Below are 25119 nucleotides of genomic sequence, written 5' to 3' on the forward strand. Positions count from 1 at the left end.
AGGAATGTTTTCACCTGGCACCTAAAAACATGTAATGTTGGCACCAGGTGAGACTCTTTGGCCTTGATAGGGTGACAAGGACTGATTTCTACTGCTTAGGGTTCCAGATTGTGTGGAAGCCTGTGTACATGATGGTCCAATCTCATTCTTCAGACATTTGCACTGAATGTGTGGCTTACAGGGGGAAAGCCCATTTGATGTGGTCCTACTTCCCACTCACATCTTCTCCCACTCAAATGTTCTCCCTAACCATTCATCTGAATAGTGCTCATGAATTTACTTCAAATGAAAGCTTACAAGTCCAATCACAGTGGAAAATCTAATAAAAATTCATTAAAATAAATAAATAAAATGAAATCTTACAGGTATTGCTCTTTTTTCAATATACAGTGGTACCTTGGGTTACATACGCTTCAGGTTACAGACTCCGCTAACCCAGAAATAGTGCTTCAGGTTAAGAACTTTGCTTCAGGATGAGAACAGAAATCGTGCTCCAGCGGCGCGGCAGCAGCAGGAGGCCCCATTAGCTAAAGTGGTGCTTCAGGTTAAGAACAGTTTCAGGTTAAGAACAGACCTCCAGAACGAATTAAGTACATAACCCGAGGTACCACTGTATATATATCCATATAAATATTATTTTCTCTGCTGCTAAATTTTGTCACTATTCTATTCAGGTAGCCACTATTCATCAAATTGCCATATATATATCACTAAGATAATATAACAACAACAACAACTTATCTATGTTGTATGAAAAGTTGCTATTGGACTTGTTTTATTTGCACATTGTACTTCTTTGAAAATGAAGCAAAGTTTGAATGAAAAATTATAGACTGAATTCTATAAATAATGTATAAGTCAGTAAAAGAGCAAATGCCTCTTGTCTATGACATTATTAAAAATATCAATTGCTCCCTGTCACTGTCCTCCCTCATTCATTCTGTTTCCACACTCAGATCAGCTCAAAAGTTAACATGGTGAATATTCATAAAATAAAATTGTGCCCTCTTTCTCTCTCTCTCTTAGTAGCACTTACCAACATCAAAAGGGGGGGGAAAGCCGGGGAGGGGGGGGGGTTGAGAACAATAGATCTGGATCAAAATGGTGATCTATAAACCAGTTTTGTTTAAATGTTTTATTTGATTTACACACTGATTAATCACATGTGCTCACAAGTAAGTCTCACTGAACTGAAAGTATCATGCTTGCAGGAAAATGTACTAAGGATTTCTATCCTATCACAAAAAAGAAGTGTTATGCAGGTTCGTTAGCTGCATTACCATATGTTCGTAAGGGATTTAGATGAAAAGGGGCTCCTGAAATCAGGTAGCACAGTCCCCAGAAACACTGGATCTGGACCCTGACACCACAGAGACCAAGTCTAGCCATCAGGGTCCTGCCTAAACTGAGATCCTTCAACCAGGAACCCCAGTGACTGCAGCCGCTGAGGAGCCAGTGTTGTTTCTTCCACTGGCTTCACAAGTCACTGAATCTGTGCATGACTGCATTGTACAGCCCAGCAACAGAGAAAACAGGCTGCCAGGTTACGGGTCAGGAAGTTATCTCTTTGATGGTTTTGATTTTCCAGAAAAGGAGTGGAGCCAGAGAGGGACTACAGAAGAGCTCAACCAACCTTTGTCAGAACAAGTCATATCTTTTCCTGGGATCTGTTCTGAAGGACCTGATTTGACTCCAGTTCTTGACCTGTTAAGTGCTTCCACAGTCTCTGTGTTTCAGTTCCTTTTTCTTGCTACGTCTGCTGAGCCACTATCCAACTTCCTTCCTCCAGATTCCATTGTGGGTTCATCTTTGCCAGGACAGGGCATTAATTAGAAGTTCCATTCCATCACTATGCAACAGAGCTGGTGTTGTGTCTTTGACTAGAGCCTTGACTAGAAATGGGAAGACCAAAACTCAAACCTGTGCTCAGACACAAGGTCATAAAGGGTGACCTTGGTCAGCACACCCTTTCATCCTGATGTACAGTCACAGGTTTGTTGTGAGATATATATATATATATATATATATATATATATATGTGTGTGTGTGTGTGTGTGTGTGTGTGTATGTGTATATATATATATATATATATATATATATATATATATATGACTATGTACACTACCCTGAGTAGCTTGGAGAAAAATAATAATAATAAATAATATGGTTCACCTTGTTCTCTCTGGAAATAGATGCTGTTGCCTCCAGTAGAGAATGGAAACATTTACGCTAAACAAAATCAAGTCAATAGGCTTAACAAGCTTATTATTCTGAAGGTATGGAAATTATTTTCACTGCAAGCTAGTCAAGGCTCTGTCCATCATTCAGTACAAAGAGTTATCCCTATTTTTAGAGTCAGGCAGTATGTAAGGTAAGGTGAGAAGGGTCGGGAGATATGGTTCTCTAGAGATACTATGACATACATATTGACTCCTTCCTTGAAGTAGTGGTGGACCTTGGGTCTCCAATTTCAGCAGTGTCCTATGCAACATCAAAATCCCCCGCCTGGCCTCTTTGCTTCCATTCTACACCATAGTGGTGGTGTCCCCAAGGCCCCATGCCCAGTGAGACCAAAGTGGTCATGCTTCCTTAAATCCACCTCAGCTTGGAATCAGATAACCAGGGAGTTTATCAAGACTCAATAGTGGCCAAGCTGTGGCTGATGTGTCATATTGCTTGGGAACTATTAGTCTGACAGGTCTGCTGGCTGATTCACTTCAATTTTGTCTCAATGGGACAGTTCCAGGTCATACAAACACATATCCATCAGTGTTCTCAACCAGCCACTTTCCACCCTGCTCCCTCCCTCTTTCATTGTGAAGGGTTGCCAGGAACTGCTCCACTGCCCCCTTTCTGTGCAGCAGGAAGCCAAGCCTGCAGTCAGACAAGACATGCCATTTCTTCTCCCTGCAGTGGGGTCTGATAAGAGTGAAAAGAAACAGCTGTTGACATGGAGTTCTTTATAACTGAAGAGGAAAAGAAGGGACAGGACTGGGGAAGAAAGGGTCTGACTAGAGAAAAACCCCAGTAGAGGGAAGGTGCTAGGAAGAAACTTGAGTGGCTTGCAGTCCACAGTGCAATGTGTAAGGCCTCAGATACTACCCAACAAGAAACTACTAACTGGGGAACAGCATGTGATATAACACCCTATTCATAATAAACCAGAGTAAACTGAACAATCCAGTGGTTGTGGCTATTTGTGCACCGGAAAAGAGGGACTAAAGGCTTGGACGTTGGGTCTTTTGATGTACCCCTGCCCATGGAAGATCAACAATGATTAAGGCACACCAAACGGCTGTAGCAACGAAAAACCAAGCTGTAGATGCTCTCCCACATTACGTTTGCATTACCTCTCTCATGCATTATTACTACCTTTGCAAGTACATTGCAGTATATGCAGGACTAGGGATGGATGTGATTATTGGAATGCCTTTCCACAGAGTTAATGTCAATATATAAGTGCATTAAACCTGTGCTTGTTTCTCTCTTTCTCTCTGCTATGCATTTAATATTGCTCAAACCCCTACATGGTTAGAAAGTGACATATTTACTGTATATGCTGATTTATCCTCAGGACAACACAGGATATAAATCTAAACAAATAAGTAAAAATAAAATGGAACACAGACAAAAATGGAATTTAATTCTGGGATAAAAGAAAGGAAAAACAAAGAGAATTTTAACTGAGATAAAATGACAGAACATTAGTGATAACAATTACTACTGATTCATATGAATGAAAATAGACATGTTGCAAAAGTGGTTAAAGTCCAATTAAACATATTTCAAAGCATTCTCACATTAGATCTTAAAGATCAACTAAGCTTCATTATCTTGTTAACCTTATTTTGACTCTTCTGTTATACGAGTGCCATCGCATTAATTAATCTTTTTCTTGGACTACAAGTGCTGGTTTCTTTGCCAATATTTAGGAAAACAGTGGTTAGAGCTACAAACAGAATCCATAAAATTGCTGCTTCATCTGACCAATGCATTAAGCTTCACATTTTGACCCAGTTTAGCTCCAATGTGCAAACCCCAATATATTCATCTGTTCACAATCTCATTTGACGAAAATGCAAATACAAAAATATAACTACAGGAGTACTGTCAAATCATGGTCACAGTGATTGCATTAACTGTAGAGAGATGTATCCTTAATATAAGAAACTACGTGGCACATTATAGCCCTGTAAAAATCTGTATCTTTTTCAATGGCCTTCTTCTTCCCCAATAATCCCACCTCCTTTAAATTGACAGAGAAAAAAGGTAGGTGATTGGTTTGATCCTTTGGCCTAAAGAGATAAGTTGCCTCCTTTTGTTTGCATTTTTATGGAGTTTGATGAAGTAGCACCCTTCTAATAAGCCTTAACTCCTTCCTAGATATCAAGAAGTCATAGTGATTGACATGTACAGAGCTAATAAATATTCATAGAGACCTCTGACCATTCTATTCAATAAAGCAAAATACATATTAGATAATCTGATCGCCTGGGAAGGAGCTTCAAAATACTAGCCAAAACACATGCATTTCAAGCCACTAAGCAGAGACAATGGTGTCCATTGTTACTGAGTTCCAGTAGGTCTATGATAGCTTATTGGAAGCATTAGGTTGCTCTGCATTTTAAGTCCTATTTTTCTTTAATACGAGGGCAACTTTTTTTCTGGAAAGCATGCCACATTATTGAAAACAGACAGACTACAAATGGATTATTGCACTATGAAATAACATGATTAATCTGTTATTCAAAGCCATGTTTTCCCTAAATATCTATTATTTTACAAACAGAATACTAAGAAGGCACATTGTTTAACACAATTAAGAGCTCAAAGTACAGAGTAAATAAACTGTGTGGTCTTCCTTATTATTTTCAATAAGAATTAATTATTTAGAATTGCTACATGCTGTGATTAAATCTCATTTTCCTGTAGCTTTGTTTATAGAAGAGAAAATATTAATGAAAACTGATCATCCATGTCTGTTTTTGCTTTTTGGCTTTCATATAGCAATTAAGAAACCAAAACAGTCTACTGAATTAAATCTAGAGACGGCACCACAACTTGGCAAATCAAACATTTCCCCTTACCATTTACTTGAAGAATATGAGTCTGATAAAGTTTATCATAGCCATCTGCATAGCAGCTGTAATTTCCCATGTGAGTTGTAGTGATCTTAGTAATGTACAGGGACCCATCATCGCCAAAATCCTAAAGGGAAAGAAGAATCAGAAGGTGATCACAAGTACCTGGACAGAAGTACAACAGCTGCTCAGTTCACTTTAGAGGTACGATACAAATACCAATGAATTTAAAGAGTTTCTAATCTCTTCAGTATAAATATTATAATATTACTGTGTCAACAAACTACATGATATAAAAGTCACACTGGAAATGTGTCAAACCACAAAGACAGCAGCTAATTTGAAGATCAACTGACGGGTGATTAAAATGATGTGGATCAACATAGGGGATGCTGGGAGCAAATTCTAGTTTTGCAAATGGGTCCGTGGACCTGCTGAAGTGACAGGCAGATCAGTGTTAATAAGGGTGTGCAAAGCACACGTGTAGTAAGGATAATAATAATAATTTATTGTTTATAACCCGCCCATCTGGCTGGGTTTCCCCAGCCACTCAGAGCGGCTACCAACAGAACACTAAAAACAGAATAGAACTTCAAACATTAAAAACTTCCCTAAACAGGGCTGCCTTTGGATGTCTTCTAAAAGTCAGATAGTTGTTTATTTCCTTGACATCTGATGGGAGGGTGTTCTATAGGGCGGGCGCCACTACTGAGAAGGCCCTCTGCCAGGTTCCCTGTAACCTCACTTCTTTCAGTGAGGAAACCGCCAGAAGGCCCTTGGAGCTGGATCTCAGTGTCCAAGTTAAACGATGGGGATGGAGACGCTCCTTCAAGAAGATGCAGCACTGCAGCCACTGGATTCAGTGGATCCATAGCTGCCAAAGGCCCTGTTTTGGAGTTTTCCACACCTTACCACCACTGGTAACTTAACACTCACTGACCATAGCTCATGCCTTCTGTTGTGGTGATGCTGCCCACAGCAGTATACCTATCTGTAGGTGTAGACCAGAGGAGACAAATTTATATACCACTTTACTCACCCAGCAATCAGTGTAAGGGAGGGCAGGATTATGTTCTACGAGTCCTGCCATTCCAACACCTTGAATGCATATTTAGATCAGACCTGCACAACTTATCAAGCCTATCAAGCTGAGCAAAGCTCGGCCCATCAACCATTTACACTACGTGAAACTTTCTTGTCCCATTTATTCAATCCAAGTTGGGCCAGCAAAACCAGCAAAAACATTCATTTACTTAGCTTCTGGTAGAGCATCATAAATGACTGACAGATCTTTGTTCAACTTGGTGGATCACAAGTTATTTGGGCCTGCTGTGAATCATCTTTCAGCTATAAAGTCTTTATCTGTTAGACAGGTTTCTGCTACAACAAGGTCCAGAGAACGCATTAAGCATGAAAAATATATAATCAGCACAATAAACAGAAACAGAATATATAATAGGACATGGAAGCTACCCAGTTCTTTTGTTTTTAAGAAGTAACTGATATCGCTTCTCCTTTTTTATATATATTTTTTCATTTCCCCAGGACCCTGCATTCTTATAAAACATGAATGAATCTTTCCTCAGACTTGGATAGGATTTAAACAAGGTACTGAATTGCATACTTCCTCTTCAACACTTGAAACGTTGCAATAAGAAAAAAAAAGAAAACAAGCTGAGCCCAGTTGTATGTGAAGTACTCTCCTGTGTCTACACAGTCTCAAATCCAGAAAGTCTTCAATAGTACTGTATGGTTATCAACTATGATTTAATTAGGCTATTACACTTGTTGTTAGTAATTTCTTCTTAATTCTTATTTTGGCTTTTATGTTTCCACACCATTAATGTTATTAGGTACCAAGTGGGTGTTTCTTTTATATAGATGTGTGGTATATTTTCATAAAACTACAGTAAGTTAATTGGAACAACCTGTTAGCTAGGAGCATATGGAGTCCCATTGAAAGTATATTACGATGAGAGATAACTTCTGTTGTACAATATTTAATGCAACACTAAAAATACAACACATAACAGGAAATTAAAGGATACAGCAACATACCAAAGCACTTTTTTCTGATCTGTTTAAAAGCCTTCAGATGATAAAGAGCTCAAACTGGGAAACTAAAAAAGGTGAGATGACATTATGCTCAAAGCAGTGGCATATTGGCCTGGTTCAGACAAGCTTCTGGGTGCAGAAAGCCTATGCAGTTGTGTCCACCAGACTTTTTTCAAAGAGGGCCAGATTTGATGAAGTGAAGGGCCGTGAGGGCCGACCAAAGTTGTTAACTGGATTAGGCCCCCAAAACGGACTTTGGACATGCCTGGCCTATCGAGAGGGAATTGGCTTGTTCCTTGCCACAAGGCAGACTTGCCTTGCCATATATTGATGAATGGATGAAGCATTCAACTGTAAAACAATGCATGTAAGTCTCCACCTCACAGTAATTTCCTAGATTCTATGCACTTAACAACAAAACTAATGCAGTAGACTTGTATGCATACTGGTCTCTATGCAGAAGTTTTGGCCATAAATGAACAGTCAACAGCATGAAGGTGACAAGCAGAATGGTGTTTGTTATAGGATAGAGGGAGATTAAGGGCTCAATTCAACTAACTGGCCCTGGAAGCAGTCCTGGAAAGACGTCCACTAGTGTAATGGGGCTTTCCCCTGTTCTCCCCTCTCAGCTGGCTTGTGCAAGGTCAGGACATTTCCCAGAACAGCATGTGGGAGGAGGAGAGTGGAGACCATTTCATGAGACAAGCAGAAATGAATTTCAACACTGAATTCTTTCATAGGTTGTTGTACCTAATACAGCACACATGGATTTGAATGTTTTGGGCTTTATTTGTATTTTAAAATGTGCCACACAATTGAAAAATATTGAGAATGTGCAGATATCCATCTCTATCATTTCATCCTTTGCTGTTTCTTGTGGGGTGGCTTTGCTTGGTGGGTTTGTCTTTTCATGAAATCCTAAACAAAGGACGTTGGCACTGATTTCAGACATGATCTCAGTGATTTTGGGTAAGATCTCACCCCAAGTGGACGTGATGTCGCCTGAAGTCAGCACCAATGGCAGAACCACTTCTCTGCTGTTGGTGGAGGTGGCAGGGTAGCCATAGGGGTGGCATCTCGGGGGCTATTGCCACCTGAGGCAGTAGCCTCACCCTCCCCAATCTCCGGCTCTGTATGCGCTTGTCAGTTTCACACAATTCATTCGCTACAGATGGGCACTGATAAGAAAGTGATTTGGCCTCAGCTCCACACCAGCAATTTCTTGGCAAGAGACTGAAATTGCCTGTAATATGATTTGGTGACAGCTCAGTTTCAGAACTAGCCACATAAACATTATACGTATAAAAAAGCAAGCAACTCACCCTAGAGGCTTTTCTATTTAAGCTATGAAAAGCCTTGGCAATTATACACACAAGAAAAGACCGATCTCATGATTATTCTCTGAGGACTACACTGGAGAGTGGCACTAACAGTACACTTAAAATACAAGGAAGTTATATACAACCCCACAGAGAAATCAAAAGGAGACAATAAAACAAAAGCAAGTCCTGAGACAACAAATCAAAGACAAATGTTGCTTTGCATGTGTAACAGACCATGGTTAGACAATGATTACAGACCTTTCTATTACCACTTTTATTAACTATTAGTGCTCTACAAAGTTTGCTTGGCAGAGAAGGATCAAGAGATCCTTGGGATATGAGCAAGCAAATGAGTGGTGAGTTGCTCTCTCCCTACTTTCTTTCATCTCCCCAAATTCCTTAGGTGTCAACATGCATAGAGAGATGTAGCACAGAGAATTCAGAGACATATCAAAATGCAAACTTTTTTTGTTTGTGCCGTATCAAAATCTGTTGTCCATTTTTTTTTAAAAAAAAAATCCTCTACAAAAGAAACTTCAGTTTTTTTGCATCATTCTTTGGCTACTTCAGAATTTCAGTGTGTGGAAGGTTTTTGAGTTTACCTTGTTATTCTAAAGTGGCCAGGGATGGTGCACTCCCCATCCCTATGGGTAAACATTTATCCAACACTCAGAAGTTTTCCTGGCTGCCCATGATCAGAAAAATCCCCATGTTTCTTAGCATGGAATTTAATTAAAGTATGGGCACCCAGGAAGGCTGCAGAAAGCAGATCTAAAGAGAAATTACTGGTAGAATGAAAAAAGGATACACACAAACACCAGGCCACCACTCAAAAAGTAAGGTATGACACAAATCCACCACCCGTGAGAATTTCACTGAATATTCTCTCATCTTTTTTGACTTTCAAATGCAATTTCTTTTCTCATTAATGGAAAATGGGTTTAAAAAAATAAGAGAAATGTTCAGCATAACATTATTTTTTACATACATTTTAAAAAGTTGGGCCTATAGTTAGACAAATTGTGTCCTCCAGATCATGGAGAGCCACGTGTTGCAGTGAGATCACCAAACTGCTTTCTTGTTGCTGAGGTGGGCCTGTTTGGATGACTTCCACACCTCATTGGTTGCCTCTTTGTTACTGGGGAAAATTTTCTGTTGGTTGGGGTTTGATTGGCAACTAAAGGGCTATTTAAGGGGCTGCACGAGGAGAAGTATTTTCTCTTTTGCATCGTGCAACAGATCTCCCTCCCTATAAATTAAGGTGTGTTTTGATCTTGCTATGCCTGCCTAGGGGTCGTCTGTTTTTGGAGCAGGGGCCCAGTAGGAATTTTGCCACTTGGCTGATTGGCTGGTGCCATTTGGTTTTTGCCTACCATGTAGCAAATCGTCACAACTTTGTAAGGTTGGCGGTTAGGAATTGGTTCATTCTTTGGTGGAGGGGATTATGGATTGGCTGTGCTTGCCCTTCATTTTTGTTGTTGCTGCTAGTGAATTCCGTTAAAGGAATCCAGGGGCTCAGTTTGCTCTATCTGATCCCCTCTCAGGGGTAGAGCCATGCCAGAGTTCCTGGGAGAATCTGGGGTGAACTAAGAGGCGGAAATCCTCCTCTGTGCTCCTCCAGTATGTTTTCCCTTACTGACCTCTGGAGGTTCCAGTTGTCAGTCCTGTTCCTACTGGTGCAGGTTCAGGTAGTCCGAACCAATGCCTAAGCAACCACTCACATGCTGTAATCAATAAAGCTGTGGCCAAATTAATGCCAAAAATCTTAAACAAATATTCTGTGTCCTGTGTGATTTATTTTGGAGGGGGTTTGGGGGTCTTCACACGCAAAGACCTTCATGTGCCTTTTGTGCAACATGTGTCTATTATGGTTAGGACTGAGGCCCAGTTCCTTCTCATAACACAGTGCAGTGACATCAAAAGAAGCAACCACGTACTGTATACCTTTGTACAAAAGGCAAAACAGTAGGCATGAGGAGCTTTATTCCTCCCTATCCTAGAGAAGCCCCTCCAAACCCTGCTCTCATGTCAAGTGTGTCTAATGTGCCTGTACCCTGTGCCCATGCTTTAAGCAATAGAGACAGTAAAGTTGATAAAATAGGACAGGACTAGATGAAAGAGATTGTTCTCCTACAGCCTTTATAATCTTCCATGCAAGCTGGGCCTGCTATTGTCCCTTGCTAACATTAACTTGTTACCATAGCCTCTTGTTCTCATAGAAGTGGTAAACCTGTGTCTTAGCACTTTAGATGGAGGCTGAGGCCTCACACATTCTCTTTAAAAAGGAAAAGAAAAACCGTGCCCAGAAAACTAGAAGTCAGAGAGAAATATGGGCTAAAACCAGTGGCAGGCAGTCACTGGATGAGGGGGATTAGACTACAGTCATACCTCATGTTACGTTTGCTTCAAGTGGCGCATTTTCAGGCTGCGCATTTTCAGGTTGTGTCCCGTGGCGACCTGGAAGTACCGGAAAGGGTTACTTCCAGGTTTCGTCACTTGCGCAGACGCGCTACATGACATCACGCACATGCACAGAAGCGGCAAATCGTGACCCACACATGCACAGACACAGGTTGCGTTCTTTTCAGGTTGTAAACGGGCCTCTGGAATGGATCCCGTTCGCAACCAGAGGTACCACTGTAGTTCCCTTCTTCACAAAGCCCGCCTTAGGAAGAGAGGTGCGATGCTCTGTTGGGTCCAAAAGCCTTCCCGCTACCATCCCAAAGCCCGCCTAGCTTTAGGAAGGAGGCAGCAGGGCTCCAGCATCCTGTCAGAGGCCTGGTGTCTCCTTCCCAAAGCCTGGGACACTTCTGCCTGTCTTAGAGAAAGAGACACGATGCTCACCAACGTGACATCAGCCCTCCCCCCCCCCCCATCGCCTTGCAAGCTGGTGTCTCCAGCCCTAACTGTTCCCCTATGAAAAATTTCACTGCACCCCATTTTCCTTTGTGCAGGGGATGGAGGCAATCTGAGGTGGTATATCCCAGAGAGGTATTATTAGCCACCCCCCTCTCCTCCCTGCTCCAACTTTCAAACTCATTTACTGGCTTCTGCAAGGAGCAAAGCTTGAACAATAAATGGAAGCCAGGAACATTTGTTGCACATCAAGACTACATGCAGAAAAGATGATGATAACCTAAAATTGTGCAATTTGTCCATTTCCAGGGGCCCGAATGATTGTAATTATGAGGCATGTAGAGTTCACAGTGTGGGCTTCTAACAAAGATTGGAAGTACTGAGTTAGAGCAAAGCTGGAAGCCAATTTGTGACATGCGCTACTTCAGATATTCCATATATACGCACCCACCCTCGATGATGAACCTCATTCCTGTCATGGGTATATTATCACTTATATGCTGTGGTCTTGCATCCTGGCTTTTAAAGCATCTTGTGCAGATAGCTGCATCTCATATGCCAGTTGGTATATAATGAAAGTGGGAATAGGAGGGTGGTAAATCCTGCTGAGTTATGCAAGCACACATCCCTGACTGTGTTTAAGAGAGAATGTAGGACTTGCCTGTTCTAGAGAGTGATTCAGGTTTGCTTGTTTTTTTAGTGTGCTGTTGAAAAGTGTTCTTGTATGTGATGTTTCTCACCGCTGCTGTTTTTAAAGCTGTTTTATGCTGCTTTTAGGCATGTTTACAGTCACTGTATTTATTGTTTTTATTAAATACTTTGAGCTTCATTGGATAAAAGTCACGTAAGAGATACGAAGACAGATGGATTTTGATGAATATACATGCTAACTTGAGATCATTGTTCTATGGGCTGGCTAATTTCCTTCCCTGGGAGTACAAAAATAGATAAAATGGACCACAAGTGAACTGGCCTCTCTCTTTTCCATTTCTAGCATTATCTGTGAAGACAGAACCAACCGGAACACATGTATGCTCCCAATTTGGGCATTTCTCTACTACTGAAGTGCACATTGTCCTGCTGCTTGTTACCCCAGATCCAGACGCACAAAAGGGTCTAACTCAATAATGCTTCCTGGAAAGGTTCAATGTCACCCTGTATTGGCTGTGTTGCATTTACGTTCTCTAGCGAATCATGAGTTATACACATGCATCCTGAACAGTCTGGAATCTGCCAGTTCACTATCAGGAAAAGGTAAACATAAAGGACCCATGGACAGTGAAGTCTAGACAAAGGTGGCTACGGGGTTGCAGTGCTCATCTCGTTTTCAAGCCGAGGGAGCCAGTGTTTGTCCACAAACAGTTTTCCGGGTCATGTGGCCAGATGACTAAACACTTCTAGTGCAATGGAACACCATGATTGAAATGCACGGAAATGCCATTTACCTTCCCACCACAGCAGTACAGTGGTGCCTCGCAAGACAAAATTAATCCGTTCCGTGAGGCTCTTCGTATAGCGGTTTTTTCGTCTTGCGAAGCAAGCCCATTGACAGCTTAGCGGATTAGCGCTATTAGCGGTTTAGCGGCTTTTAGCGATCAGCTGTTAAGCGGCTTATCAGCGGATCAGCTGATAAGCGGCTTAGCGGCTTAGGAAAAGGGGGACAAAAGGGGGGGAAACCCGCAGGAACTCGCAAGACATTTTCATCTTGCGAAGCAAGCCCATAGGGAAAGTCGTTTTGCGAAGCACCTCCAAAACGGAAAACCCTTTCGTCTAGCGGGTTTTCCGTCTTGCGAGGCGTTCATCTTGCGGGGCACCACTGTACCTATTTATCCACTTGCACTTTGACATGCTTTTGAACTGCTAGGTTGGCAGGAACTGGGACAGAGCAATGGGAGCTCACCCCGTCGTGGGAATTTGAACGACCGACCTCCTGATCAGCAAGCCCAATAGGCTCAGGAAAAGACTCAAGGCACAGGCCCATAATGCAAGTCTGCAGAATATGTACATAGTCATACCTCCGGTTGCAAACATGATCCACACAGGAGGCATGTTTGCAACCCGCAGCATTCGTAGCCTGAAGCACTGCATCTGCGCATGTGTGTGACGTAATTCGGCGCTTCTGTGCATGTGTGTGACGTCATTTTGTGCTTCTGCGCATGCGTGAGTGCCGAAACCCAGAAGTAACCCATTCTGGTACTTCCGGGTTCGGCATGGTCTGCAACCTGAAAAAGCGCAACCCGCAGCGTTCATAACCCGAGGTATGACTGTATAATTTACATGCATAGTTGCAAATAAATGTCTTTGGGACAATTAAGATGTTAGGTGGTTCTCATTGTCACTTTGCAGAATGCCGAATGAAGTATACAAGCAAAGTGAAGAGTTCTGGGGAACAGAATGCAAGACTTCGGGCTCAGTCCTCTAGACCAGTGTTTCCCAACCTTGGGCCTCAGATGTTTTTGGCCTACAACTCCCATCATCCCTAGCTAGCAAGACCAGTGGTCAGGGATGATGGGAATTGTAGTTCAAAAACAGCTGGAGGTCCAAGGTTGGGAAACACTGCTCTAGACAACTCTCTAACTGCACTCCTAATGCAAACTTCATCTACTGAGGTATCAGAAAAGAAGCTACTGGTAGGGCATTTGCTATGATTCATTTAATTTTGGAAGAATATGTACCGTAATTCAGATACTTACCTTGTTGATCTTTACTGATTTTACTGTCTGGTTTCACTTCCAGTCTAACTCACAATCACAAAGTAGGCTCATATGCACATTAGCACTTAATATCCACATCGTGTACTATGACAGGAAGCAGTTCAATTCCATGTACCTCTATAACATAATTTCAAGTTAAATGACTCCAGTTTCCTTAACTGGTCACATCAATACCTTTTCAGCAATATTGTTGCATGTGCCATATAATCTATTACAATCTACACCACCAATCCACTAATTTGACCACCTTTTGCACTTCCGCTGAACCAATCCTAACACATCCCAATGCAATCATTACTCATTAACCTGAGAAATGCCATCTTATTCCAATAACAAAGTGAGGGCTTTCCTTTTAAACCTCTTTCACCAATAATAACTGTACATTCCTTTCCTACCCCCATTTCATGTACTCTTGCAATCCCTACTTGCATGATTGGTCCTGTTCCAACACTAAAATGGTCAAGTGAATTATCCATAAAAGGAAGCTCACAGAGATAAATTCCCAGATTAATATGCATAAATATAAAGGTTATAAAATTATTACAAGAAATGGAAAATCTCATGCTTCAGATTGCACTGATTTGGTTTTTCCCCCACTTCATTCTTCTCTCATGAAGCAAAATTTCTTATTTTCTGTTTGCAAGTTATATTTATTCCTCATCGCAATGTCTGCAGAGTGCAAGCTATTTAGCAATCTGACTGTAGCGTGCTAGTACACCCCACCCCCATCCAACATACATTACATGGTTTAATGCTTAGCCATGCACTGTTTTGACATTCCTCAGTAATAATTGCACAATCTTCATAAAGTTTAGGAGAAGAAACAGCTTGAAATGTAAAGACATCTTCAATATGAGTTCTGAAAATTATAAACAGGGCGGGGGAGGGGGGAAATGTAAAGTTGGATACCACCCAGACTGTTAACAGCATGCTACTTGTCACAGCATTTCAACAGTCTGCCCCCCTTTTTTCTCTCTCAAGCAACTAACTCAATTTATCATTGTTTCATAATGATTTCCTCAACTTTGATCCATATTAAATGTACATTGTTGTTGTATAGTCGTTTAGTCGTGTCCGACTCTTCATGACCCCATGGACCAGAGCACGCCAGGCAGTCCTGTCTTCCACTGCCTCCCGCAGCTTGGTCAAACTTATGCTGGTAGCTTCGAGAACACTGTCCAACCATCTCAACCTCTGTCAAAGTATTGGAGCCTCAGCTTCAGGATCTATCCTTCCAGTGAGAACTCAGGGCTGATTTCCTTCAGAATGGAGAGGTTTGATCTTCTTGCAGTCCATGGGAGATAGCGGGATCTGTATGTACTGAGTCGGAACCACTGTTAGCATCTTTCCAGGGTTTCATACAATAAGTCTCTCCTAGTACTCCCTGGAGATCCTGGGAATTGAACCTGGGATCCGCTGCAGGCAAGGCAGAGCTAGTAAGGTACTAGTAGCTACTGAGCAAGAAAGGAACAGCACACCCCAACTGTTCCTAAATATTTCCTGCTCTGAAGGGCCAGTAGAGCATTTCAGTGCCACATATAAACTGATCACGCCATGACAAATAGGTTAACCGCTACTATATCAGTAAGCAAAATATAGGATCCCTAAGGTTTGAATTACCATTTTCTAGTATTTTTGAACCTTTAAGCAGATTACTTTACTGCTTGTTCCAAAGGTACCACCAATCAGTTTCACTGAGTGACCTCAAGTTTTATTATTATAAAGAGAGAGAAAGCAACACCTCTCTACCTACTTTCTCCATACCATGCAGAATTTCTTTTTGGACAAAATGTGGCTTCACATGCAGAAAATCTGCCCCGCCATGCTGCCATTTGTATTCTAATTTAAATGGCCATTTGATTTACAATGTCTGTGGTTCCTGAAATGCCTTTCCAAAGCCACATACTTGCCTCTCTCCACCAAATTCTGTGCTTTTCCCTTTATTTTAAATTCAGTACATTACCCTGAGAGTCTGCTTGGAAAAATCAATGCAACTAGTTAACACAGTGAGCTCTAAAACCTATGTCTCATGGTAAACGTTACCCAAGAGTGTTTCAATAATTGCGCAAATCCCTGCAAACATTATGTTACTGTATATGCTTTATAGTAGCAGAAAAGCTCTCAACTAAATATGCTTTTTATTACCAGGAACAATATTGCCTTCCATGGGAATGATAAAACAGCCCAAAAGGCGTAACATTTTTCTTAAGGTGTTATGTCGAATGCAAAATGCATCAAAATGTCATTTTCAAAGTTAGCTTCTTAGCTAAAATGTGTTTAGATATTGTTGCAGTTTAGGGTGCTTTTATACATTCTAGAGGAAACTCGGAAGCTACCCCAACAACAAATGTTTGGCTGTGCTGCTTTATGTTAACAATGGGTTCTTATACTAATGCATAGTTAGCTCAGTTGGTTAGAGTGTGGTGCTTATAATGCCAATGTTGCAGGTTCGATCCCTGTATGGGAGAGCTGAATATTCCGTCATTGCAGGGGGTTGGACTAGATGATCCCCAGGGTCTCTTCCAACTTTACAATTCTCTCATTCCATGAAAGGACAAATGGAGGACACTAGTAGTACTGTGAAATATGAGACTACACTTAGGTATTAAACTTTTGCATTGAATTCAATGGGACTCAAGTACAACTAGCTTCCTCTGGATCTACCTTATCATAACTGACATGGCCATTTGTTTTAATAGATGTTTGACATTCCACCTTATTTGACATTCCACATTATTTACCTGAAGAGCATACATAAACATCGCTGCAGTGCTTTCCCTGGGATATGGATGGAGTTAGAAGGATTTCCTTCCAGACCTCACATTAAATTTCTTCTGGAAACCTTATTAGGTGCAATAGTTTGTATTTTCAACTTGAGATAGGTTGGCACATCATTAACATATCCTTCATGAGGAACGAAGACATTGCTGAATTTCACTTTGATTTAAAAAAAAGGAAACTCCAATTTTGAAACTGCTAAAGTAGTCTTCAAAAAAGCTCAGTCCTAAGATTATGGTTCTTAAAAACTGGACTATTTCAAAAATTGCCTCTCTGAAGCTTCTACTTGCATTATGAGGGAAGGCTGCACTGGTACTAAGGGGAGCTTTCCTTGAAATGAAAATAGCATCCTTGAAGAGGATATTTTTGTTGGGACCCTGGCAGGGTGAGAAAGATATCCCTCCACCTAATATTGCACCTAGGTCCAATATTGCTCAAGCACCAACCCAATTTTATGTAGTTCTCCAACTAACCATTATTTTAAAAATGCATACCTTAGGGGGAATTGTGCATAAAAATGAATTTATTAGTGAAGATAACATAAAATGCATTATATTAAGAGAAGTGGCTTCAAAAATCTGTCCATTAGTCAAAACTGTTCCTTAGGAGAAATTCACACTAAAATAATGGGGGGGGGGGAATCATGAGGATTATATATATATATATATTCAGAAATTGCTGCAGAAATGTGGAAAAATGAGAAATGAACAGATCCTTCCATCCCTAGCACCAAATCCACAATTAAGTGCCATGATGGAAGCCATACTTGTCAACGTTTTCCCTTTTTTAAGGGAAATTCCCTTATTCTGAATAGGATTCCTCGCAAGAAAAGGGAAAAGTTGACAGCTATGATGGAAGCACCCATTATTAATCTGCACTGAGACGACGGAGAGGAGAATGAGGCCGAGGAGGGGCTGGCGTCGCAGCACATAGGCTGCTGAACACGCCCCCTCGGAGGCACCTGGTTGGGTGCCTGCCGATGGGCGTGGGCGCCAGCCAGGTGAGTGGGGGAGGCAGGGGGCTACCGCCCCCTGCTAGGGGCAGAGCTCGGGCTCCCGCCCACAACCACTCCCCTCTCTTCCAGGGAGGAGAGTCTTTAACAACACACACATTCAAATGAAAAACATTGCTTCCACTATCCTTAGCTTCTTGCTTAGGGGGAAGAACAAAAACCTGTAAAAATGGTACAGTTGCCTAAGCTACTTAATTACAGTCAAGGCTTATCAAAACCTGACACTCATTTTAACTTCCTTGTTAGCAAAGGCCTTAACGCTATTCAATGCGAATTAAGTAACTGACATTAGCAGAGCACTCTAGTTGTAATATAAAATGCAAAATGCAAGGCAAATCATGAATTGTACCAGTTAAATGTTGGGGTGCTGAATGTATATGTTTAACGCTGATCTTCAGATTGGGACAACACAAATGTTGTCACCACTAATTTACTGCACAATACAGCATCTTATTGCCCAACATCAATGGTTTACTACGCTACAGCAACTATTCTCTCAGGTCTTGTGTAGCAGCTGCTACTGTATTCAGTTATAATGGAGGAAAACTTCCAACTATATATGACTGGAAGAAAACTAGTTTATTTGTTTGACTATGAAATCAAATCACTCCACATTAATATAATAAATGTGCACGTGTTCTAATTATGTACATGGAATGTGAGTAAAAAGATAGGTAGATTTTCTGCACCTGCCCACTCTCTATATGTGCTCATGATTTCTGAAAGAGCATACATGAGTACTGTATGTGCATAGGTTCTGCATGCATGATCAAGGAAGCCCAGATTCGACAGAGCTCATACACAATATGGTTAGTATGGTTAGTTCCCTGCAGGGTTCCCCACATTGCAGATAGCAGCCTGCCACCCGGTGGGCAGGGCGCCCTGGAGCAGAGTGCTCCACGCGCCGGGCAGACATCCGCAGCGCGGGGAGCCCTGCAGGAGTTCCCCGCAGGGCTCCCCACGCTGCGGATAGCAGCCTGCCACCTGAGGCAGACATCGGCCAGCCCCACAAGCTCGGGGGACAGCAGGGAGGTGCAGCGCCGTTCCTCGACCTGGTTCGGTTTTCCTTTATTTCCCCCCAAAAAAACTAGGTGCATCCTATGGGACGGAGCGTCCTATGGGACGAAAAATTCGCTATACAGATGCTAAGTATTTGTCAAACCAAAGTGCTGACGTGTTTACTGTTGCTTTACAAGGGAGCAGGATAAGGAGAGAATCAGAGCAGGTGGAGGCCACGCAAATCTCTCCCGTCAGAAAAGCAACTGTCACAGAACCAAAGATACTTTTCAGTTTAATTAGGTGCAATTTGTAATGAGCACTCACACTTCATAAAGTGGGTACCCTTTGTGTGATCGCACACAGGACTACAGTTCCCAGGGAACTTACTATAAAAGGGGGCTGGCTTGCTTCTCAGGTTATTATTCAGAGGCTCATGCCCAGCCTCAGTAATTAGTTCTTGCTGAGAGGCGGGGCCAGCCCCATTTATAAATGGGAGGCGGAGCCAACAACAGCCACCCTCCCTATATTTAATGTTTTCTTGTTAACTTTTCCTTCCTGTTAGCAGGCGCTGCTGCGGTCTTTGACTGGTTGCTGTTGAAGGACCGGGAAGAAATTTTCCTGTATTGGCAGGTTTTGTCTTTCCCGTAGCAATTTGTCACAACTTTGGCAGCTATGGCCTTGGGTAGAATCCTTTAGTCTTTTCTTCTCTATAATGGGGGGGGGGTGAAGTGGTGATTCACCCCCCTACGGCGGTGATTCTAGGGTCCCCTCTTAAAGGGGTTATATAATGGGTGTCACTGGAAATACGCTGAAAGGTTGTCAGTGAACTACCCTTCATGCGGGGATATGTGCTTGGCTGCCTGCTACACTTACGTCTCCCAGAGCACCCCCATATCCCATTTACCCTGATGTGCCACAGTTCCCCCGGCTGGGGGGCTGGGAGGGATACACGCCCAAGGCCTAAGCCAAGGTCTTCCTACATTCGGAAGTTTAATAAAGTTTAATAAAGTTTTGGCCTAATTTTAAGTCCGTAACGTTGTCTGAGTCCTTAATTCTTTGCTTCTGATCCCTGGGGACTGGGGATGTCATGCCTGGTCACGCAGAATACAGTGCTTAAGTGGTCACAGTACCTTTGCAAGGGATGAGGATGGGGAAAGAACAAGAGCGTGGCAACTTCTCCTGGACCTCACTGACCATGCCCCCTAACTTCAGCAAACATGTCCATTTGACATCCTAGCTATCAGCCTCACCAAGTCCAGTAGGCACAAACTGCCACTGCAAGCCAAGTTTAATGTAAGTTTTGCCCCCCCCCCCAACAATAATAGTAAGCAAGCGTGGTCAATTTCAGATGTACAAACAAATCAGAGTTAAGCTACATCTGAACACAATCTATTGATAGAAACTCAGCATTCTTTTTCCCCCCTTAGCTGTCTCTCCAACTTCCCCACTGTGAAATTCAGATTACTGAAAAACAGGGAAAGCAGCATTTTAGGCACAAGTTCAGCCTGATCTTCACTTATGAGGCAATATGCAGACATTTCATTTTTATTCCAGATGCCACTTGCTAACCTCTCATTTCAATTACATCTAACTCTAATTATACTCATATCATCAACACTTTCTGACAGGTCATATAACTCATTACAGTAACAAGACCCTTAGTAAAGTGAAATCATATAGTAGGAAAATTGGTTTCAAGAGCCTACTTTTTAATCCCACAGATTTTAAAACATTAATACTTAAATGCTAACAGCGTTTGGCTTTCGGCCTCAACGGACTAGCAAATGCATACACCTCTGATGCGCATGTTAATCACTTTAGGAATGGAAACTTGTAAGTTATTCAGTGATGTGAAAATTACAGTCTTGCAAAAAGCAAGTGAAGAAAAAAAAGGAGGTCAGGAGGCAAGGTGGGAAGGGGTTAATAGAAAAAAATGGAGGGTTAGAGGAGCATGTGAGAAAGATGATGGCTTTAGGACTAGGAAGGGGAATGAAAAAAGGGAGAAAGAATTGTTGAGGAAAGCATTCAGCATAATTAACAACTTGCTATTGAGAGTATGGTTGCAATGGGTGAGGGCTGACTATTTAAGATGCTATACCAAAGAAGGAACAGAAATTAAAAACTACCTAGAATCTTGTAGCACCTTAAAGCTGGAAGAAAATATAATGGCAAAAGCTTTCAGGTATTAGAATCCACTTCTCATCAGAAGTTAATAAAGTGAACTTTAGTTAATAATAATAATAATAATAATAATAATAATAATAATAAATTTTATTTATATTCCGCCCTCCCCAGCTGAAGCTGGGCTCAGGGCGGCTAACAACAATAAAATAATCCAACGTTTCTAAAAACATTTCATTATAAAAATTAATTAAAATCAAATTGATGGCAACCAATAAGCAAAATTCTGTGCAGATTGCCAGAGGAGGGGGGTCAGGCTGCGCCCTGACCAAAGGCCTGGTGGAACAGCTCTGTCTTGCAGGCCCTGCGGAAAGATGTCAAGTCCCGCAGGGCCCTAGTCTCTTATGACAGAGCGTTCCACCAGATTGGAGCCGCGGCCGAAAAGGCCCTGGCTCTAGTTGAGGCCAGCCTAACCTCTCTGTGGCCTGGGATCTTCAAGATGTTTTTATTTGCAGACCGTAAGTTCCTCTGTGGGACATAAAAGGTGGATTAAACATAAGGCTATCTCATCTACCACCCTGCTTTCCACAATGACCAATATTACTAAATATAGCTCATGCATAGGACTAGAGGCCAATAGTGTTCATTTTTGATGTAATGAACATTAGTTGATGAAAGCTTACGGCATAACAAATGTGCTAGTCTTTGAGGTGCTACAAAATTCATGGTTGTTTTTGCTGTCACAAGACTAAGAAGGGTACTCATCTGGAAGAAATGGACAAGGGAGATGCTGAGTCTCTGAATAAACATGCTTCATGATTGTGGGATTTCCTACAGGTTTGCAGCTTGGGAAAGCATGGAGAAACCTGATGCCAGAAAGAAGCACAGGTCGCAATGAAACGTCTTAAATTTTCTGAGCAGGGAAAAGGGATGTCCCAGCAGACTCATTACAGGCACATATTTAGAGATATGATGGAACATGCAACTTTAAAGAACATGCATTATTAACAAGGCAGTACAGTCGTAAGGATAAATAAGCAGCAGGGTAACGTTGCCCATGGGCACACCAAAAAGCAAGAGAATGAAGATGAGAAACGCCACTAGAATTCCTGACAGCTCCTCTGTATCACTCAAGAGATAAAAATGAAAATGACAGGAACAAGGCAGTTTTAAGAGGCAACTTATGCATATGGGATGCCAAGTTAAGCTCCAGAATGGAAGGAAAGCATATTCAGAAGAGAATCTCAAAGAACAATGTGAACAGACTAAAACCAAAGAAACAAGGCATACTTTAATATAAGGTCCATGTTTGCTGTAAAATACTGTCACTGCCTCAAAAAGCTTCACAAAGGCTTATAAAAAAATTATTCCTAGGATCCATAAGAAACACAAAGTGAGCAAAGAAACCAATTAATTAATGAATTTTACAGGAAAAAAACCAACTTTTGAAAAGTACTGCATCTACTTCAGTGGCCGTCTAGTAAAGTTTATCCTCTTACTGCAGGGCATGGGAAGAAGGCCCAACAGAAAGATGGAGAAATATTTCTACTGTGTGTCATTGCCACATGCTATTGCCATTCTGTTCTGTTCCCAAATTATTCTGTGGTGGGTTTTTTAAACTTCTCATCTTATTTTAGTATGTGTATTTTTATGCAAACTATTATTTGAATGTGAATGTTCTGTCAAAAATACACGCTGAAATTTATATTTTGATGCGTCTACACTGTTGGAAACTGCTTTGAGGGAAGTGTGAAATCTGGTGGACAGCTAACTACACACATACTGTTACAAAAGTTGGATTCCACACCTACTCTCTGCGGGGTGGTAGCAAGATTTCAGGGAGTTCTAGGTTTGTGCTTCTTCGGAGAAAGACTCTCCTCCCTGCAAGAGAGGGGAGTGGTTGTGGGCGGGAGCCCGAGCTCCGCCCCTAGCAGGGGGCATTAGCCCCCTGCCTTCACCTCACCTGGCTGGCGCCCACGCCCCTCAGCAGGCATCCAACCAGGTGCCTGAGGGGGGGCGTGTTCAGCAGCCTTTTGCTGCGGCGCCAGCCTTCGCCCGGCCTCATTCTTCACCCTCTCGCCGCGAGTCACCCACCCTCCACTCCCTTTAGTTAGGGCTTAGGTCACTGGCCTTGCTATGGACCTTAGGTTGGTCGCCCTGGTTGTCTAGGGGGCCTGGTAGGAGTTTTTCCATTTGGCATTAGGCCTTTTTGGTTTTTTCGCCTACCTCGTAGCAATCGTCACAACTTTTGTGTGGTATTGGTGGGTAGGTTAGGCATTGGAATAATGTGTGGTGCTGTGTCGAAGAGCTAGGTGTGGCCATCACCTATGCCTTCAATTTTTAGGGGTATTCCGTTAAAGGAATCTGGCGGTCGTGTATTCTGTCCGATGCCTGCTTGGCGGGAGGCCATGGCACGACCCTCGGTGACATTAGGGGTGAGCCTATAGTTGGATCGGCATCAACAGGCTCCACCTACTGGTGAATAAACCCACTTGTTCAAGAAATCCAATGCCTAAGCCAATACTTCTTCACTGCTGTAATCAATAAAGTTGTGGCCTTTCCTTGCCCATTAACCTTATATCACGTGTCCTTGTGTATTCTTTCCACATTGCGGGGGTCGGGTCCTCGAACCACAACTGAGACACTGCAGAGACTGTTGTGGCTTTAAGAAATATGATTTATTCTCATATTTACACCTTCAGTCTGCATGGAGGGAGTCCAGATATAACAGCATGGTCATCTCATGAGGGGCTTGTTCCTCACAGCAGTGCAGCACTCAATCCAAGGCATCTCTCCTAATTCTGCTGTTCCTAAAAGCTAAGCCTCCTTTACTCAATTGCATTCTAATAGTCAGTTATTTTGATGCTTATAAGTACTAATGGTTAATTCCCCCAGGTGTTAGGTGTCACCTAACAAAGAAGTTCTCCTGACTACATCAATACTTGTTGATTGACTAGGATTGTTGTTGTTGTTGTCTCCTCCAGCACCATAATTCAAAAGCATCAATTATTTGGTGATCAGCCTTCTTTATGGTCCAGCTCTCACTTCCATACATCACTACTGGGTCTAGGGTTACAGACTGGTAAACACTTAGGGCTTACCTAGTTTAATTAACTATTCACATGCTAATTGTTGATGCCCACACTTTCTAATACACATGGATCTTGACACACTAACTGAACATCTCAAACCTTTTGCAGAACCCTCTTTCTAATACACATTGTGACCGTCTTATAACATATCCCAGTCATAAAATGCAAGTTCTAATTAAATTCTAATATTTACTAAATCTAAACACTTAGCACCATTATATTTTGATGTGTCTAAACTGTTGGAAACTGCCTGGAGGGAAGTGTTAAATCTTGTGGATAGCTAAATTCATACATAGGTGGGTGGGTGTAGCTGTGTAGCTGTCTTTATTGAAAGTTTTTTAGCCTTGCATATGAGAGAAATACACACAACAGTATAACGGGGAAAGTCCTTAGCTACAAATATCACTGCGCAATGGCTATACCTTTACAGCTTTACAGTTTACCCAAACATGTCCATAATGTTCCATGGACAGTTGTCAGTTTTATGCCATTAATGATATTCTACATTTGCCACATCTATCTCTCTAGTTTTGTATATAATGCGTAATTGTACATATTTCTATGAACTGTTGTGCATCAGCACAAGTGTTCCATTTTTTAAAACCTCTTATTTGCTAGATGGTCCCAAATCTATTTTATAGCCTCTGAAAGGATTGTGAGTATTGTGCAGCAAATACAATTCTTCTGGTTTCAGAGTTATCTCTGAAAATAAAGAAATATTTTATTCTAATCTCGCCCCACCCTCCCCAGTTTTGCAATTATGTGCTGAACAGTACAGTGGTACCTCAGGTTAAGTACTTAATTTATTCTGGAGGTCCGTTTTTAACCTGAAACTGTTCTTAACCTGAAGCACCACTTTAGCTAATGGGGCCTCCCGCTGCTGCCGCACCGCCGGAGCACGATTCCTGTTCTCATCCTGAAGCAAAGTTCTTAACCCAAGGTACTATTTCTGGGTTAGCGGAGTATGTAACCTGAAGCGTATGTAACCCGAGGTACCACTGTATCACAAATTCATTTTACTATATGATTTGGGGGGGCAGCGAGGGGGGGAAAAGCAGCCTCACAGCGATCCTTTCACTTCAAACATAG

The 25119-nt window shown here is 41.9% G+C and overlaps 1 protein-coding gene across 4 annotated transcripts in view; it reads right to left on the minus strand.

Annotated features, from left to right (window-relative positions):
* FSTL5 (follistatin like 5) overlaps nucleotides 1–25119 on the minus strand; it is a 324108-nt gene that overhangs the window by 61159 nt on the left and 237830 nt on the right. For all 4 annotated transcript variants that reach the window (XM_079991393.1, XM_079991391.1, XM_079991392.1 and 1 more), the window contains one exon: nucleotides 5088–5208. In XM_079991393.1, coding sequence (XP_079847519.1) covers nucleotides 5088–5208 — 121 coding nt within the window. The remainder of the gene's footprint in view (nucleotides 1–5087; nucleotides 5209–25119) is intronic.

The sequence above is a fragment of the Podarcis cretensis genome (genome assembly GCF_951804945.1).
Source record: "Podarcis cretensis genome assembly, chromosome: 9".
NCBI lineage: Eukaryota > Metazoa > Chordata > Lepidosauria > Squamata > Lacertidae > Podarcis > Podarcis cretensis.